Below are 18,908 nucleotides of genomic sequence, written 5' to 3'. Positions count from 1 at the left end.
TTATTTTATAGCTCAATCTCAGTTTGCCCTTCCCTGCCTTTGCCCATCTTATAGCAATCACTATAAACTTAATATTACTCGTAAACTATTCAGCCTCATAACGCCATAAACGTTGGGATATTAAGTGGGCTATCGTTATTTTTATGGTCGAAAACTAGATGATACCTATTTTTCAATTAATAAATACTTATTTTCGGTAATACTTTTTTGCTCTAATTTATTTATTGCAGGAAAGTATTGAGACTACATGCTAGTGCTGTCAAGTATTATAAAAGCCTATTTTACCTCAGGACATATACGTCTGTCTCTAAATTAATTTCATTATGGTAATTGATTTGTACATAAGCTAAATACTAATAAATGAACCGTGCCCAAGGACGTTTAAAAATTGTATGTCCTAGGCCATGCCCATCAACAGAATTTCGGCTAACGATCTACACGCCATCTATATTCGACGCTGCAAAGTAAAACGACAAACTTCGTTCTATTCGAATTTTACCATAGACAAAACAACCACAACATTTTAACTTTACAGTCACATACATAGATGTCACTGTACACGCTAACTGTCAAATAAGTATTACCCGACCAATTTTAAATGGCCAATCCTACTTCGCAATTTACTCATTTAGAAAGCATTCTTAATTTATTTACATAATATACCTAACAAACTTTAGTTTCGTAAAAGTTAGCGAGAGAGAAACATGTTCCGCGATAATTAAAAATTAATCGTTTATTCACTTTAAATGTTATGAAAACAATGTAAAGTGTAAATAAATACGTGTTATTTGTTGTGCTATAGTGTTTTGTGTGCAAAATGAAAGTTATTGAAGCGAAAATCGTAGTTTTAGGATCACAAGGTAAGTTGATTAAGTTTTTATTTCTTTTTCTTGTTCGATGTCGTAATAAATTGTAGTACGAATCAATTTGGATATCGTTTTGCTATCAGTGATTTCGTCATTAAGTCTGGAATTCGAGGTAAAGAACATAAAATAACAATAGACTTAATCTAGAACAGTTTTTAACTTTTTAAAACTTTATTGTGTCGGTTTGTTTATTGTTGTCTGATTAACGCTTTAATTGTTACGAAACATTTGAATAAAGAATCTATTGTCTGGAAAAAAACCTTGATTATGATCTATGCCGAGCGAGGCGTAATTAGAAAAAAAAAACAAATTGAATGTAGAACAAGACTAAATGAATAAACTATGATAAATTAATAATTAAATATTAATATTTATTTTGTTAAAATGGTTTCAATTTCGATCAAATCACATTTATCTACACAAACAAACATAAACTAAATCATAGAACATTAATTATAAACTAACTTTAAACAAAGTACAACAAAAACAAAGAAAATATTAACAAAAGAAAATCAACATTCAGTATTAGTCTATTACAAATAAAAAAAAAGTTTAATTGACCTACCATAACTTCTTGTAATGCTTGTTTAAAAACTTGTTTGCAATGTCTAGTACCATCATTATTGTAATGAATACTTAATAGCAACTTAGGAAGTTAATAGGACAAGCCAAATATGAACTTGTTTTATTAAATTCCTGGGCGACCTCATCATCATTATACACCTATCTATTGTTGAACATAGTCCTTGCAATAGCAGATATCAAATCACGGACAGTTGGTAGGTAGTAGTTGCAGGTGTAGTAATAGGTCATCTAAGGGAGTCACATCAAAATTCTTTTTGCTCTCCCCCACTCTAAGTAAAATGGGAGGAAGTGTCAGATGCTTCATACAATCAGCCACAGTTTGTCCACTGCCTCACATGCCCCCCCTTAATGACATTTCTCTGTCTGTTGAAAGCGACCTGCATACTGTCTATGCCTTAATTAATTCAAAGTCAAATAATTTATTCCAATTAAACCATAAATAGGTACCTACTTTTGAAATGTCAACAAATAAAGAAATAGGTAAATCTAACAGACTATTATAATACATAATACCTTTAGGAATAAGCTATTGGTATACCTTAAAAACTAAATAATAGCCTGTGAAATTTAGGCACCTATTTTGTCTGTTTTCTCTATTTTTGTTTGACAGAGATTAGTAGTCTAGGAGATTAGTACTAGTGTTGCTTATTTGTCTCCCTAAATTATTTTCTTTTAGCCTGCAATATTTTATAATTGTTCATTTAAACTGTTGTCCATACACTTTTCCTTCCTACGTATGCTTCAAGCCGAGCCACAGTACCTATAATATATCTTTGCTTGCTTTAACCTACCTACCAACCACTATACATATAGAACAAAAGTGTCTAACATAATTATTATAACACTTCCTCTAACAGTTAAATAAACAAACATATAAATAATTACAGTAACCAGTGTGGATGGATATGATTCATCGCCTATTTTAATCAATAAATAATCTGATTTTATTATTTACATCCCGTATGGTAACAATTAGGTATATGTGTATATAGTAACACTATTTATATAGAGGATATTAATATATAGGTATTTGTATATAACAATAATAACATCACACCTTACCATATTTACCAGTCCATTAGCCACTCACACCCATAACCCAATAATTTTTCTTCCATATTGCACAATAGTCCTGCATCAACTGGATTATCCTTTGGTGTACTTCCATAGTGCATACAGGGATAATCGCCGGCTGATGTCCCATTACAATTAGATTAAAATTGTTCAAAGGGCCTCTGCGGGTTGGCTTCGGCCCCATATATGCCTCCCAAAGGACCCTGTGGTCCCGTGATATGTAAAGAACATCTCACCTTGTAACTCCTCAAAGGGTTCATAGTTGTGAATGAATCAGGATTTTCTCTTGTATTGTGGGTGTGTTTACAAACATACTTGTTCACATACACATTACACCAAGATTTCATACTCCATCATAGCACAATTCTTGGAAATAGTTAGTTCCAAGTAAGTATTTTCGAAATACCGAATGGAAATAAGAAATAAATTTCAAGTTAAAGTTAGTACTTTAAAGTCATAATTATGTAGGTTTCTTATGTTTCCATATTATTTAAATAATATATAAGTAAGTACATTGGTATACAATATTGGTGTAAGTAAGTATATTGTATTAGCTTTTTCTGGATTTGCTTGCTCCATGAACCACTGGTTTGTCTCTGCATCCACCAAAATGTTTGGCTGGTAGAAAATGCCTACAGCATTAACCCGTGGTGTACCGGAACGCAGATCTACGCGAGACACAATGTATTTTCTATTGTGTCTCATATAAAAGACATACAAACGGTTAAGCTCGACTTGTGTACACATTTATTCATATTCATATTCATTTATTTTCTTTCCACAATGTATGTATATAGATGTTTTAGTCTTACAGGTAAAAGTAGCAATTATGGACCCAGTTTGGGCACAGCAATATAAAGATATAAAAATTCAGACTTAATAATTATATATTTTATATTATTATAGTTAATCTTAGTTTAGAAATGCTTTTAAATATTTATAATTTTTGAGATCTTAATTTATATATCTCTTTATGTGCATAAAGAGTTAAATAAAAACAAATAAATAATTGAAAGTACAAGCATAAACAGCAAGGTCGTTTAAAATAGTGAATCAGTTTGCGTTAATCATACTTAGCCTTTCAAAAACATTCATTTCTCAGCCTTTAAGATAGATTTTCGCATATCAAGTCCTTTCCAACCTGACCATGGGCCCTTATCATTTCTTAACATTTACCTTTGATAAGATAGTGTATTGAAAAGCGATTATATACTTTACTGCATAACTAATTAGGTGTTCCGTTATACATGGCTAATTGAATTTAATGATAATGATGAATTAATGTTGAATTTTATTTTAAGATAAAATGTGGGAAATTATGATATGGTAATGTTTTTGTTGATATTTTTTGTTAAAGGTAATTACGAAGCACGCATTTCTTATTTCCGTACACATTTTTTTTTTATGGTATAAGCCAGTAAACGAACAGACGGATAACCTGATGGTAAGCAGTCGCCGCTGCCCATGGACACGCGAAATCCAGAAGCGTTACAACTTTACAAGTGCGTTTTTTGAGGGTTAGGAATTTAAGGGTTGTTGGAAAATTGGGAACCGGGAAGCTTAGAAAGCAGGGAGGGTGGCAATTGAGCTTCCGGTAACCTCACTCACACAACGACACACAACGCAAGCGTTGTTTCACGTCGGTTTTCGGTGAGGCCGTGGTATCACTCTGGTCGAGCCGGCCCATTCGTGCCGAAGCATGGCTCTCCCAAAAAGAGTATTGTTATCTTAAACTATGACAAAAAAAAATATGCGTCTAATATTTTTCCATTACCTAACTGACGGACTAAATAGATTTGTAATTTGCATACAAAATTTCTAGTTACTTAGGCAGTTAGCTAGATAGAATCATACATAAAACTTACTACTTTTAACTTAGTTTTACTTAGAAACCAGACCAGCAGAGCGTTAAGCCGTAACACTCAGCTACATGATACCTCCTTGACTTACAAGTCGGTCAAGGAAGACAACCATCTAAGGATGTAATGTGCAATACTGAATTTAATACTCGTTGCAACCCTTTTGGACTGGGTGTCGGGTTCGATACTTGGGTTGGCATAAAAATGTCAGAGAAATATGAACCAGAAATATCAGAATAAGGATTGCTCCGTTGGATGAGTATGCAACCGTCGAGAGAGGATTCCGGAGCTGCGGACAACGTAACAGGTTACCGGGGCTCCGGCTCAAAGCAGGAGAAGGAATGGGATGGTTTTTAGTCAGTAAGAGTCTGACACTCCCACTCGCCTCACCAAAGGCGGGAGAAGCCATTACATTACATGATACCATTACAGTTGTTTCTGTTTACCTCTTTAGAAATAAAAAGGCGTGATATTATATGAAGAAGAAGTTTGAATCATTTGAACCTTCATTCCTTCACACAACATTTTTAATGGCATAAGCCGGTAAACGAGCAGACGGATCACCTGATCAACCTTGACAAGCAATCGCCGCCGCCCATGGACACACGGAACACCAGAGGCGTTACAAGTGCGTTGCCGGCCTTTTGGGGGTTAGGAATTTAAGGGTTGTTGAGAAATCGGGGATTAGGAAGATTGGTAAGGGGGTAATTGAGCCTCCGGTAACCTCACTCACACAACGCAAGCGTTGTTTCACGTCGGTTTTCTGTGAGGCCGTGGTATCACTCCGGTCGAGCCGGCCCATTCGTGCCGAAGCATGGTTCTTCCACTTAATACTCAAGAATAAGTTTAAGACATTCGCCATCACATTCAAACACCTCTGTCTACCCTTTCTCTGTAATCTAATCAGATAAGACGACAGACAAACAGTAGTCCAAGCCAATAATAAGTCATAGTGATTATATTGTCAATATTTATCTTGGGTTTTTTATCTCAAATCTTTTATTTGGTTAAAGTAGTTATCATTACTTCATTCAACAGCCCATGGCAGTCCACTGCTGGACTGTCTCTTCTGCATAGAGGAATCTTAGCAGACAAGGTGGAGATCGCAGTATTAAAGTTTCAAGTTTATCTGAGAATGCTGCTGCTTGGTCTCTGTCAAATGTGTAGTCAATTAGTTGACTCTTATGACTTACTTGAAAGAGTTGGAGTAGCGATAGAATACAATGTATTTTTTTTTTGGTACGAATAGTTATGACTGTGATCTCTCTGAACTGTAATTATATCTGGTGCTTTACACCGGAGATCTGCTATGCTATTTTACTGTGGATGCGTTTAGCTTCTACCTAGCATATTCATTGGTACACATAGCTTAGCTATGGATGCGTCTTATAGATGCGTGCTATGGATGTATTCCCTACTATCGATACATCGCATGCTCGAGCTGCGCACCGTCCTCGCACAGCTACATAGCTTAGTATCAGTGGAAACTGGTGTCCATGGACGGCGCCGATCGCTTACTATCAGGTGACCCGGCTGCTCGTTTGCCACCTATTCCATAAAAAAACGGTCACATAGTTTCACAGCTAAGCTATTACATGTTCGTAGCATACCTACATGGTGGAAAAGCACGCTAAGATAGTTGTATTAGTTAAAATTAATTATTTAGTTTATATTAAAATTGCAAAATGTACATGAATATGAACCTCTCCGTGACTAGAGTTGAGTTTCCTCGTCAAACAGTCAATTTTAATGCCGGAGATCGGGAAAAAGTAGGAATGCGGGAAAGAATATTTATGTGCTTACTATACCGCAGACGCAGACAAAAGTCAGTTTAGAGTGTTTCCGTATTACATCATAATAATATAATTACCATAATGATTTCACTAACCGGTTTTTAATAGGAATACACGTGCCGGTTTGCGTTAAAAAGACTCAAGTTCGATACTTTGATATTCCATTACAATAGAATACATAGTTTCTTTATTTACATTCTCTGGATCGATCTAGGTTTTTAATAGAAACTTAAAATAAAACAAGGATCTTCATTCATATTCAAGGTTCATGGGGAAATAAAAGTAAATTTGTGACCATATGACAGAGACCGTGCAGCAGCGCTCTCTAATAAACCTGAACCGTTTAAGCTGCGATCTGCAATCCACCCTTTTTATATGGGACAATCCCACCACAGTTTCCCATACCGCTGCCACTCCTGTACGAATAAGCACCAGGATCTACAGTAAATACAACCATGAAAACATCGGAACACTGAAGTCCGGCGCGTCCCAGGAACATGAATGACTGTCTTGGATCCCGCAACGAAATAAATCAGAAGATATTATTAGAGGAGAAGAAAAAGAAATCTTCCTGCTAAGATCCCTCTTATCTAGAGGAGGCCTAAAGTCCATCAATGAATTGACACGAGCTATTCTGATGATAACTATAACTACCAAATGCCAAAACTGTCCATCACGAGGAAGCTATAGTTAATTCCATAATATTGAATACTGGTTAGCATAGTAACATACATACATAATTATATACATATACCTACCTATATGGTATTAGCTGCCCAAACCAGTTTCCAACATTTTTTGTTTAACGTTTAACCGAATACTGATGTAATCAAAAACCGGTCTGGCGAACTTTAAAACCGTCTAGTTTTTATAACGACTAATGACCTAGTTTTTTTATCGAAATATGTTTGGTTTCGGTGCCTGAGTAGTTTGTTGAGATCAAAAATAACTTATCTTTACGAATTTGAACTGAATATCTGTTTGGTGTAACGAATCACTGCTTTTTTGTGATATAAGCTGGTAATCGAGCCGACAGATCACCTGATGGTAAACAATCGCCGACACCCGAAACACCAGTGGCGTAGTAAGTGCGTTGTCGGCCTTGTGGGGTTTGTGAATAAGACACGAGGAGTAGGTTTAGGTCTCCAGTAACTGAGGGAACGAACCTCCTCAGCCGTTGCGAAAGACTCTCCAGGCGTCAGGGATATCGTGACAATCTCGATATTACTGATGCCCGAACTGGAGCTGCGGGTACCTAGCGGGTTTACAGGGATCCGGCTCAAAAAGCAGGATTAGGAACGGGGTGGTTCTGAGTAAAAGTCTGACACTCCCTCTCGTATCGTCCAAGGCGGGAGAAGTCATTGGATGATTTTCCCACCTTAAATAAAAGGTCTCCCGAACCTCACTCATACAGCTGCACACAATGTAATCGTTGTTTCACGACGGTGTAAATACTGTGAAGCCGTTGTATCACTCCGGTCAAGCCGGCCCAACAATTCCAAGCTTAAATTATAGCTTTTCCACATGAGAATACACTTTTTTAAAGTTGTATAAGTTCTCTGTGCAATAGCTGGATGATTAGCTCCATTATTAAAATAATAATTTGCTATGTATTTGTTCCAGGTGTGGGCAAAACCAGCCTGGTGGTCCGCTACATAGGCAAGATGTTCTCCAAACACATTTCGCCCACCATCGGGGCGTCATTCTTCACATGCAACATTAATCTCGAGAACGCGAGGGTTAAATTACAGGTAATGTCTAAACTGTACCTTTTCTAGCTTTACTGATTTCATATACACATATCAACAGCCTATAAGTGGCCACTGCTGACTAAATGCCTCTTCTCGCACGAAGAAGGTTTGAGCATTAATCACCACGCTTGCTCAATGCAGGTTGGCGATTTCAAACTTTTACTTAGAAATTATAAGCCCAGGTTTCCTCGCGATGTTTTCCTTCACCGTTTGTCAGTGGTGTCTAAATAATCTTAAAAAGTACATATAACTTGGAAAATGTCACATTGGTAGGCTTCAAACCCTCATGCATGAGAGTGCGAGTTCGAAACATAAATAGTATAAGATAACAATACTTAGATAAAACGAATCAAAGTTTAGGAGTGCGAGCAAATACGTAATTTCTACATATAAAATAGAGATATGAGATAGAAATGACGTCTCACGACATTTTAAATCGATATAGTTAACTAGCTTCGAAAGTATTTGTTTCCGTAAGAAAATTGTTATAAAATAATCTACAAGACGGACATTATAATAAAAATTAGTCATCTACCCTATTTTGCGATCTACTTTATAGAGTGCGTACGTACTTATATGTATCTTGTCGTTCCTTATCAGAGGTCGCCAAAACATACAGATTACCTATATTATAAAAAAATGTTTAGCGTCATATATCTATTCATATCAAATACTTTCATTGATAACTTCCGAATCAAATGTTTTGTATCAAGGTTTATAAATTAGCATCATAACATCGTCAGTCTATAATGGAACGCAATTTTTTTTACATTGCATTGGTCAACGTTTTTCCTCTATCTCACCTGATGGTAAGTGATGATGCGGCCTACGATGGTAACCTTACACACCTCTTTCGCTTCATCAACAGTCATCATACTTTTCATGCATGCTCGACGGTAAAAGGAAAAGGACTCAACTAAGCTATGTTTATTATAAGAATAGATGCGTGCTATAAATTGCTTCTCTGCTATCGATACATCGCATACTCGGGCTGCGCATGTTCCTCAGCTACATATCTTAGTATCAGTGGATACGGTCGCATAGTTTCACAGCCTAGCTATTACGTCTTCGTAGCATAGCTCCTTTGGTGAGGCGGGAGGGAGTGTCAGACTCTTACTGACTTAAAACCACCCCGTTCCTACTCCTGCTAGACTATAAGACTATGCTATCATTGCACCTCTGCTTAAAATATAAAACTATAATACGTGTATTATGTCACACACACAGCAAGTTTACCGATGTGTAAAATACTCGGTATTAGCAATCGAGTGTTTAACGAGATTATCGGATTGTTAATGTGTAGGGGACTCACTGATAGCGATGTATCGTATGTGTATGTAGACAATGTTTTCAAGCTATAAAAACTGTGATATCGTTTAGGGAACAGTGAGTAAAGTTCCCTAAGAAAAGGAGTATCCTCCGACCAGGCGAGGTGATCGTGTCTGGCGGGCTTTCTGCCCAACTGTTGTTCGTTGGGATTTTCTATTCATGTTTATTCGCATGTAAACTTTATATGTGCGATGTAGGATTTTTAAGACGTCATCCGTTGATTTGCTCGTCGTGTGATTTTTGTCATCTGTTACTTACTAATATTATAAAGATATAGGTAGATTAGATAAATTAATCTTTATTGTACACCATTAATAAGAAATAATACAAAAAATAAACTATAAATAAAATAATAGACACAAAGGCAGTCTTATCACTGATACTGATTTCCAGACAATCTTTGAAACACAACACCTTTGGACATAATATTCCTAAGAAATATTTAGATGGGATGTGTACTCCAACGTAAATAAATACATACAAAGTCAACAATATACATATATATAAGTACATCTATATATTAATACGTGATGCAAAAACTTTGAACCCCTTTTTACGAAAATTGCGCGGAAGTAGGAGCATAAAATTTGGTACACTTATAGTTTATGTGTAGGAGAAGTGCAGAACGCTAGATCATATAAATGTGAATAATTGTGTGCACTCAATCACGTCAAAACGGTTGAAAGGATCAAGATGAAATTTGGAACAAGGGTAGATTATGGTCTGAGGAATAACACATAGGAGCTTATCCCACGAGAACACGGGCAAAGCCGATGACAGAAACTAGTATTACAAATGCATATTTGTCCAGTATCTGTCTTTATAATCACACCCACAGCAAGAGTAGATGTGGTTGGTTGACAAACATATTCTATCGTGCTGTCATCATTACTAAAAGCCAAATATGGTTTTAATTTGGAACAGAAATAGATTATGGCATAGGATAACACATTTGGATACTCCTTATCCCAAGGGGACGTTCCGGAAAAGTTCTGAAAGGACTTCAATGTTTCGGTGTGTTCATGGTTGTATTTACTGTAGATCCTGGCTTACAGGAGTTGCAGCGGTATGGGAGGTTGTGGCGGGCTTGTCCCATTACAAAAGAAAATGTGAAAGTTAGCGTGCATGTTTGTCCAATCTCTGTCTTTACAGTCACACCCACAGCAAGTGCAGAGGTGGTTGGTTGACAAATATATTGTACGATGCAGTCAACCGACGTCTTTTCGAAAACCCATCTTTAATAAAATTCCTCTCATATTCATTCCTTTCATCATTTATGCTCCATGCTTCGACACGAATGTGTCGGCTCGACCGGAGTGATACCACGACCTCACAAAAAACCGACGTGAAACAACGCTTACATTGTGTGAGTGAGGTTACCGGAGGCCTAATTCCCCCTTCTTAATCTTCCCAATCCCCGATTCCCCAACAACCCTTAAATTCCTAACCCCCAAAAGGCTGGCAACACACTTGTAACGCCTCTAGTGTTTCAAGTGTCCATGGGCGGCGGTGATTGCTTACCATCAGGTGATCCGTCTGCTCGTTTACCGGCTTATACCGTAAAAAACCACGACATCTTTTTAAAAAACCATCTTTAATAGACTCCCCTTATAATTCCAGGTATGGGACACAGCGGGCCAGGAGAGGTTCAGGTCTATGGCGCCCATGTACTATAGGAACGCTAACGCGGCGCTGCTAGTGTTCGATATAACTAGTGTTAATAGCTTTGCTGCTATCAAAGGATGGGTTAAGGAGCTGCAGAGGTAAGATTTTTATTATAGTTTTTGAATTTTTGGGCAGCAAAAGACAGACGGATCACCTGATGGTGGGCAATCAACGCCGTTTGTAGACTCAGTGTGGGAGAGCCATGCTTCGGCATGAATGAGCCGGAGTGATACCACGGCCTCACAGAAAACTGACGTGAAACATGAAACAAGCATCACTGCGTTGTGTTTTGTTGTGTGAGATTACCGGAGGCTCAATTACCCCCTTCGCAATCTTCGGAATCGTCGATTACCCAACAGTCCTCAATTTCCTAATACCAAAAGACCCGCAACGCGATTGTAACGCCTCTAATGTTTCGGGAATGCTTACCATCAGCTGTTCCGTCTGATCATTTACCGGCTTATACAGTAAAAAACACAGATTTAAGGGCCGAAAAGTCTATCATAGTGATACCATGGCCTCACAGAAAACCGACGTGAAACAACGCTTGCGTTAGTGTACAGCCGTGTGAGTAAGGTTGGCATGACAATCCAACCACTTTTTTTATGGAAAGGAGGCAAACGAGCAAACGTGTCACCTGATGGTAAGCGATCAGCACCGTCCATGGACACCCGCAACACCAGAGGAGTCACAAAACCGGTTTATTACAGAGCGCTGTTGCACAATCTATATCCAATTTGTAGTCCTCTTAGTTGGCTCTTACATCCTCTTACTTAATGTTCACATTTTCCTCTTCCAGTAATGTTCCCGAAGCCATGGTCCTCTCAGTGGTGGGCAATAAGAGTGACCTGGAGGACCTGAGGGCGGTGCAGTCCAGCGAGGCGGCGCAGTTCGCGGCCTCTATAGGCGCGCAGTACTGCGAGACTTCGGCTTTGCATGACCAGGTAATATTCTTATTTAATAGGCTAGATGACGACTTCTAACATTAGAACTTACTACGGGATATTTACCTCTGAGTTTTGGCATTTCTGCTCAGAGTAGTCTAGTTATTCTAAAAATTTACGTGTAAAGGTGTTATGTTATAACCAACTTGCAAAAATAAATATGATTTATCATTTATACCATGTTTATGAGATTTGGCTGCTCATAAACATCCACCCGCATATATTCCAGTTCATCCGTGATCATGGCGCTTGCAATAGTGCCGAAATATCGGAAACTCGTAGAAATAGTAAAACATGGTAAAAATCCCGTCTTAAGTTCTAATGATAGTTAATAACCATCTCAGTTTAAAAACTTATAGATGACTAATTTTCATCGTCTTGTAAATTATTTTAAAATATTAGACCCGTATTTTTTATTTTCTTACGGAAACAAATACTTTAGAAAACATATTGATTTGAAATATCGCGTGACGTCACTTCTAGATACATTTTTTATTTTATACGACAAAATGAAAAAATGCGTGTCTAATATTTTTTAATTGCCTATCTGTGGGACTAAATAGATTTTAAATTTTCTAAAACTCTAAATTTACCACATTCAAATAAAGTCCCCTATAACTTCCACAGCAAGGAATCGACCAAGTGTTCCTGAATACGGCGGCGGCTCTACTGAAGCTGTCCAACTCCAACCTGGTGTCCTCGCTGCGGTCCTACGACTCCGCTGATGTGGACCCTGATAAAATACCCACAGGTACTAACCAACCTATATCTTTATTTATTGGAATAGCAATGAATTTTATTATGAAAACTAAGGCAGACCGCAAACATGGTCACTTGAGTCTGTACAGAGAGTAAAGTTCCCTAAGAAAAGTAGTATCCTCCGACCAGGCGAGGTGATCATGCCTGGCGGACTTTCTGCCCAACTGTTGTTCGTTGGGATTTTCTATCCGTGTTTATTCGCATGTAAACTTCACATATGCGATGTTGGATTTGTGACGAAATCCGTTGATTTGTTCGTTAATCGGCCATACAATGTAGCGATAAGTATTTGATTTCTATAGAATCAGTATGCAATCATCCACTTCCTGCGTATACGTGTGTCCAGTCGCTTCCATTGAACACATACTCAATATTTAAATAAAAAAGTATTCGGTATCGTCATATCGATAATTGAAAAAGCCTTAATTTAATTTACTAATGTTACAAAATAATTACTTCTTTGAGGTTTTTTTGTATTTAAAAGGATGACGTTTGGCCACCATCTCACCTGGTATAATTAAATAAAAAATAATCATCATCACCACTAATAGAATATATCTAACATAAATACTTAACTACTAAAATCACCCTTCCAGGCACGCCGACAGAAGAGGACGCGACCCACACGGGCAAGGTAGAGCTCCCGGCGTGGAGCATAGACAGCATCGCGCACGGACACGTGCAGAAGAACATGTGCTGCTGACCGTACTGTATATGGGGGGTAGGGGGGTAGGCAGAGATCACAGACATATTATACGTGCACAGAAGAAGATGCGACCCACACGGGCAAGGTAGAGCTCCCGGCGTGGAGCATAGACAGCATCGCGCACGGACACGTGCAGAAGAACATGTGCTGCTGACCGTACCGTGGATGGGGTAGGCAGAGAGAGATCACAGTCTTATCACACGTGCACTGAAGCTAATTATAACTAGATAATGCAATATAATCTAGGCAAGCAACTCAAAGGCGCCTTTAATTAGTTTTTGACTGCCGTTTCTCTATGTTAGGCATGCCTTTGTAAACTAGCGCTCTAGGCACTTGCCTCGTTTTGCCTTAGAGATAGTACGGCTCTGTATGTCCCCTTCATCATTCGACCCATGCGTGCGGCGCGTCGCGTTCCGCGTGCGCCTCAAAGAGCCATCAGACCACCACAGATGGGGCCCAGTAGGGCTGATGCCTGATCCGGAGCTGCGGACTCACTAGCGAGTTTACCGGGGCTCTGGTTTTAAAGGCAGGAGTAGGAACGGGGTGGTTTTTAGTCAGTAAGAGTCCAACACTCCCTCCCGCCTCGCCCAGAACGGAAGATTAATTCAATGGATGATTTTCCCCACTCACAAAAAATATTCCAATATATTGAATAAAACCTTTTCTAACACATTATTTTTTAAAATTGCAACTTTATTTACATACGCCAAATTCTTTGTAGCTGTCAATTCAATAATGTCATATTTGAGCGGATAGGTCAAATGCAAACATCGTTTACTTAATAAATAATAAAGAAAAAATAAAACATTAACAAAATAATCTTTAACAAAAGTGAACAATCTAATTTCAATTAGTAAAATATGAGATTAGATCGACTATAAAAAAACATATTTACATGTTTTATTCATAGTTTGTAAAACATACAAAAAAAATTGTAAATCATCCAAAAATGCTGTTCAAAGGTTTAAAATTCACAATACGAAAGATATATATACCAGTTACTGTATATAAGAAGCAACAAGATTTTTGGAATAGTATCTGAATATCGCTTTTTTTCAAGTTGGGTAAGTTTCTGATATTTTTGTCATAATTAGGGTGTTTTTCCACCATAGATGTGCTATGCTACGTTACGTTTGGCTTCCACGGGTCATATTCATAGTAACACATAGCTTAGCACTAGTGGAAACGCATTCTGCTAAGCTATGTTTATATATTTACACCACCCTCCCGCCCGGGAGGGTGGTGCTACACACCATATGCTAAACATACATCTACAGTGGAATAAAAATTAAAAAATATATTATATTGTTAGTGTATATAGAAATTGTTAAATAAGTATGTACAGCTCTGCCTACCTCTTTGGTGAATAAAATTCAGTGTGATCTTAGAATATTATAAATGCGAAAGTTCAAACACGTCAAAACGGTTGAATGGATCGAGATGAAAATTGGAACAGGAGTAGATTATGGTCTGAAATAACACATAGGATATGTTTTATCCCACAGGTATGAGCTAGTGTACACAATGCACCTCTGCCTACCCCTTTTGCGTATGTGAAGGAATTAAAACTACTTATAAGATTTATAGGTCTGTATTATATTACAATGTAAGAAATATTATTAGTTATGTTATTTATAAGTTTTCTACGATATATTATATATTAAATTAATGATTATTGTTATCGGCTTACTCACGTAACTGTTTGACAAGGAACTCGACTAGTTTCAAACCATGCGTGCTGCCAGCGATTGTCAGTAGCAGCGCGACAATCGCCGCGTCGTGTGTCGCGGAATGCTGCTCATGAATATGAGCCTCTAACATGACTTGAAACTAGTCGAGTTCCTTGTCAAACAGTTAAGTGAGTAAGCCGATAACATAATAATTCATTTAGTATGTCTCACGAAAGTTACAATAAAATTATATTATATACTTAAAAATAAACTTTTATGTATTAGGTGTAACTGTCGAGAGACAAACTAAATTAAGTATTATGTTATCGGCTTACTCACGTAACTATTTGACGAGGAACTCGACTAGTTACAAAAGTAATATTCTATGTTTCGTATTAAAATAATTCGAAAATAACAATTATGTATTCAAAATTGATTACACATTGTAAAAGTACGCGTCCACAGGCCCGCATCGTACGCATCGCACGCAACGGATTTTAGTTTGTCTTGTATAGAAACTCATACAACTGCGTCCACTGATCCGCATCGTACGGACGCAGTCAATCCGTTTGATGCGATCCGTCCGATGCGTGCGATGCGTACGATGCGGACCTGTGGACGCTTACCATATCATAAGACTTAAAAATTCAAATATCGTTATTTAATTTTTCAATAAATATGCTACAATAATTATTGAATAAGTTGAAACTAATTCTTGCCACATCAAAAAAAAGAACTTAAATGCTTTGTCTTGCCAGGTATAAAATAAAGAAATGCTCAATTATGTTTTAACCATTATGTTTTATAAATAATTGTAATGTTTTTAAGCAACAGGGTATTTATATTCGTTGGAAAATTGTTGTAATTATATAAGGAGCTTTAAAAGTATCTGCCACGGCTTTAACGGGAGGTAGTGTTGTGTTTGAAGATTACAATAGTTAAATATTGATTATGATTAATTTTATTTTTCATACAGAAAATCTATATTGTTATCTTCAAACACAACACTACTTCCCATTAAAGCCGTGGCAGATACTTTTAGAACACCTTATATGAAGGGTCTTTGGTTATTATCAAATATTGTTTTGATGTCTACGAGGTGAAAAGACGACCTGGGGGCCTACTCTAATTCAACGAAAAACGAAGTTTCGTCTAAAACTTCGCAGATTGCATACTACAATTCTATTTATTGCAAACTTTCGTGAACAAAAATGAACGAATTAAATGAAGATAAATAATGATAATAAATAGGTTTTGATATGAAATTTAAAAATAAAACGTTATTTCAAGTAATTCTATTATTAAATCAATAAAACCTACGGCCGAAGATTAAACGAAACTTCGCATTCGAGAACCGGAGTAGTCCTGAAAAAGGTCGCATAGACCCTAAATTATATAATCTTGTATATAAAAATAATATTTTTGATAGTATTTGAGATTTTATACATTAACTTAGGATTTAAACGAATTTTTAATGTACAGCTGAATGGAAACTAACATTTATGTGGTCACCAGATTACGCCAATGTGCCTTAAGGTCCTTTTTGTCTAGAGGCCATTTGTGAGATTTAGATGTAGACTTCAGCCATGATCGTCCTACTGCAGGGCAAAGGCCTGTAGTCATTAATCCAATCGCCGTACCAATCACAAATTTACCTACCATGATCATGTCGCTTGCAACACAATGACTGCACGGTTAGTGCGGTGGCTGGGCAACTGGCTGCATTTCAAACACGGAGCAACTCTTTGTGTGATCCACAAATTGTTGTTTCGGGTCTGGGTGTCATGTGTATGTGAACTTGTATGTTTGTAAACGCACCCACGACGCAGGAGAAAATCCTAGTGTTGGGCAATGTTTTTAAAAATAAATAAATAAACAGTGCCGAAATATCGGAAACTCTACACATAAATAAACATGGTAAATATCCCGTCTCAAGTTCTAATGATATTGTTAGTGACCATGTCAGTTTAAAAACATATTTCACAAATTTATTGCTACATTGTTTAAAACTTGCTAATACCATATTAGACAAAATACCTGACGCTTATTAAGCCCTATCTGGTAAACACATAAACGTTAGCTTTAATTGTATTAAGTTTATTAAATAAATGAAATATATTGATAATGTTCCTTGTTTAGTTTTATTTCGATTCCTTATAACAAATCACTTCGGTACCTATTTAGTGACAAAGTATGGGTGCTTTTCCACCAGAGATGTGCTATGCTACGTTGCTGTGGATGCGTTTGGCTTCCACCAATCACATTCATTGGTACACATAGCTTAGCAATGGTGGAAACGGACTCAGTTGAGTTATGTTTTTTATTTGGAAAAATGCGTGCTAAGAATGGCTTCCTTACTACAAATACATTTCATACTCGATCGATCTTCCTCGCACCGTTAAATAGCTTAGTATCAGTGGAAACAGTCACATAGTTTCACATCTTAGCTATTACTTTTCGCAGTATAGCTACATAGAACATCTTTGGTGGAAAAGCACCCTTAGCTTACAGACAACCTAGCGGGTTACCATGGCTCCAGCCCAAAGCAGAAAAAGGAACAGGGTAGTATTTAGTCTGTAAAAGTCTGACACCACTGACACACTCGCCTCACCCAAAGTTGGAGATTTCACTTGATGAACCCCCTAACACCCTCAAATAAGGTTTATTCGACATGATCAACAGTCCATGAACGTCCACTGCTGGACTATGACCCTCCTCCTTGTAAGAAAGGTGTGCCATAATATCTATACACGCTTGGTAAGCAGGTCGGTGATTATAGTTAGGTCACCGTCTGCAGCTGTGTCGGAATTTTAAAACAGCTCGTACCCTTATTTGATTTACGTCTAAAGTAATCGAAACGAGAAATGCTTGGTTTATTCGAGCCGTCCAATCATAGCACCGAATGCGCTCTTGTTTCGATTACTTTAAACGTAAAGCTAATCCGTACTAACGCATTTCGGTAAACGTCCACAGGCCCGCATCGTACGCATTCCGTGTGACGTCATCAGTACACGCATGTAGGCTTTGCCGATAATGCGGTCCGTACGATGCGGATCAGTGGACGCAGTTGCATGTGTTTCTATACAAGACAAACTAAAATCCGTTGCGTGCAATGCGTACGATGCGAGCCTGTGGACCTTTAGGGCACTGAGTACATAACCGATTACCATCAGGTGATCCATCTGCTTATTTGCCTCCTATTCCACTTCCATAAAAAAGTCATGAGCCTAAAAAGTAAAAATATGATTTCTTTCAGATTTGAATTCCAAGAAGTCTTCGAAAAGTGCCTTCGATGATCGTCGACTGTGATGTACTTGCCTAGATTATAAAAACTTATTTAAGTTATTTTTTATGTAATCAATGGAGGTAATGACTGTACTATGCTTGCGTTTGTTGTCCTTTTGGCATTATTAAATAAATAAATAAATAATTATAATGTAAATATTAAAATATTATTTTAATGGTAGACATTTTTTTCATGATGATTGCATACGAGAAAATATGTTGTATTTTGGCCAATACATAAATAAATTATTCTGTCTATATTTGTATTATATTACTTAGCCATCAAGAAACTGCACAGTTGACGCGGTGATTGGTAGCGGTTTCGATTCTCGCACGGAGCAATTCTTTGATCCACAAATTGTTGTTTCGGGACTGGGTGTCATGTGTATGTGAACTTGTATGTTTGTAAACGCACCCACGACATTGGAGAAAATCCTAGTGTGGGACAATGTTTTAAAAAAACTACACAGCGCCACTTATTACGATGCTTACATACTTCTTTAGCTTCCATCATATTAGGATAATTAATGCATTTTATAACTTAAGAAATTAATTTGATGAAAATCATTAACTTTATTTAAATAAAGGAGGTTCTCAGTTTTACCAGTATGTATATTTATTC

At 37.3% G+C, this 18,908-nt stretch overlaps 1 protein-coding gene across 3 annotated transcripts; it reads left to right on the top strand.

The window, feature by feature from the left end:
- Positions 1-667: 667 nt before the first annotated feature.
- Positions 668-18,388, top strand: LOC118280102 (ras-related protein Rab-31). Of its 3 annotated transcripts, none has more exons than XR_007706733.1 (7): positions 668-860; positions 7,801-7,928; positions 10,878-11,020; positions 11,722-11,866; positions 12,494-12,617; positions 13,222-14,395; positions 18,258-18,388. XR_007706733.1 is itself a non-coding variant. In XM_050702545.1 (7 exons), exons 1-6 carry the CDS (start codon positions 818-820, stop codon positions 13,326-13,328), a joined length of 690 nt encoding a protein of 229 aa, XP_050558502.1. In that variant the 5' UTR covers positions 668-817; the 3' UTR covers positions 13,329-13,365; positions 13,413-13,516. The 3 variants fall into 3 exon arrangements, 2 of the variants coding, with proteins under 2 accessions (XP_050558502.1, XP_035455907.2); XM_050702545.1 differs by lacking the exon at positions 18,258-18,388 and having other exon boundaries at positions 13,222-13,365; positions 13,413-13,516; XM_035600014.2 differs by lacking the exon at positions 18,258-18,388 and having other exon boundaries at positions 13,222-14,513.
- The last annotated feature ends 520 nt before the right edge of the window (positions 18,389-18,908 follow it).

The sequence above is a fragment of the Spodoptera frugiperda genome, chromosome 22 (genome assembly GCF_023101765.2).
Source record: "Spodoptera frugiperda isolate SF20-4 chromosome 22, AGI-APGP_CSIRO_Sfru_2.0, whole genome shotgun sequence".
Classification (NCBI taxonomy): domain Eukaryota; kingdom Metazoa; phylum Arthropoda; class Insecta; order Lepidoptera; family Noctuidae; genus Spodoptera; species Spodoptera frugiperda.
Note: the sequence above shows the minus strand (reverse complement) of the source record. Positions and strands in the feature narration are given on the sequence as shown.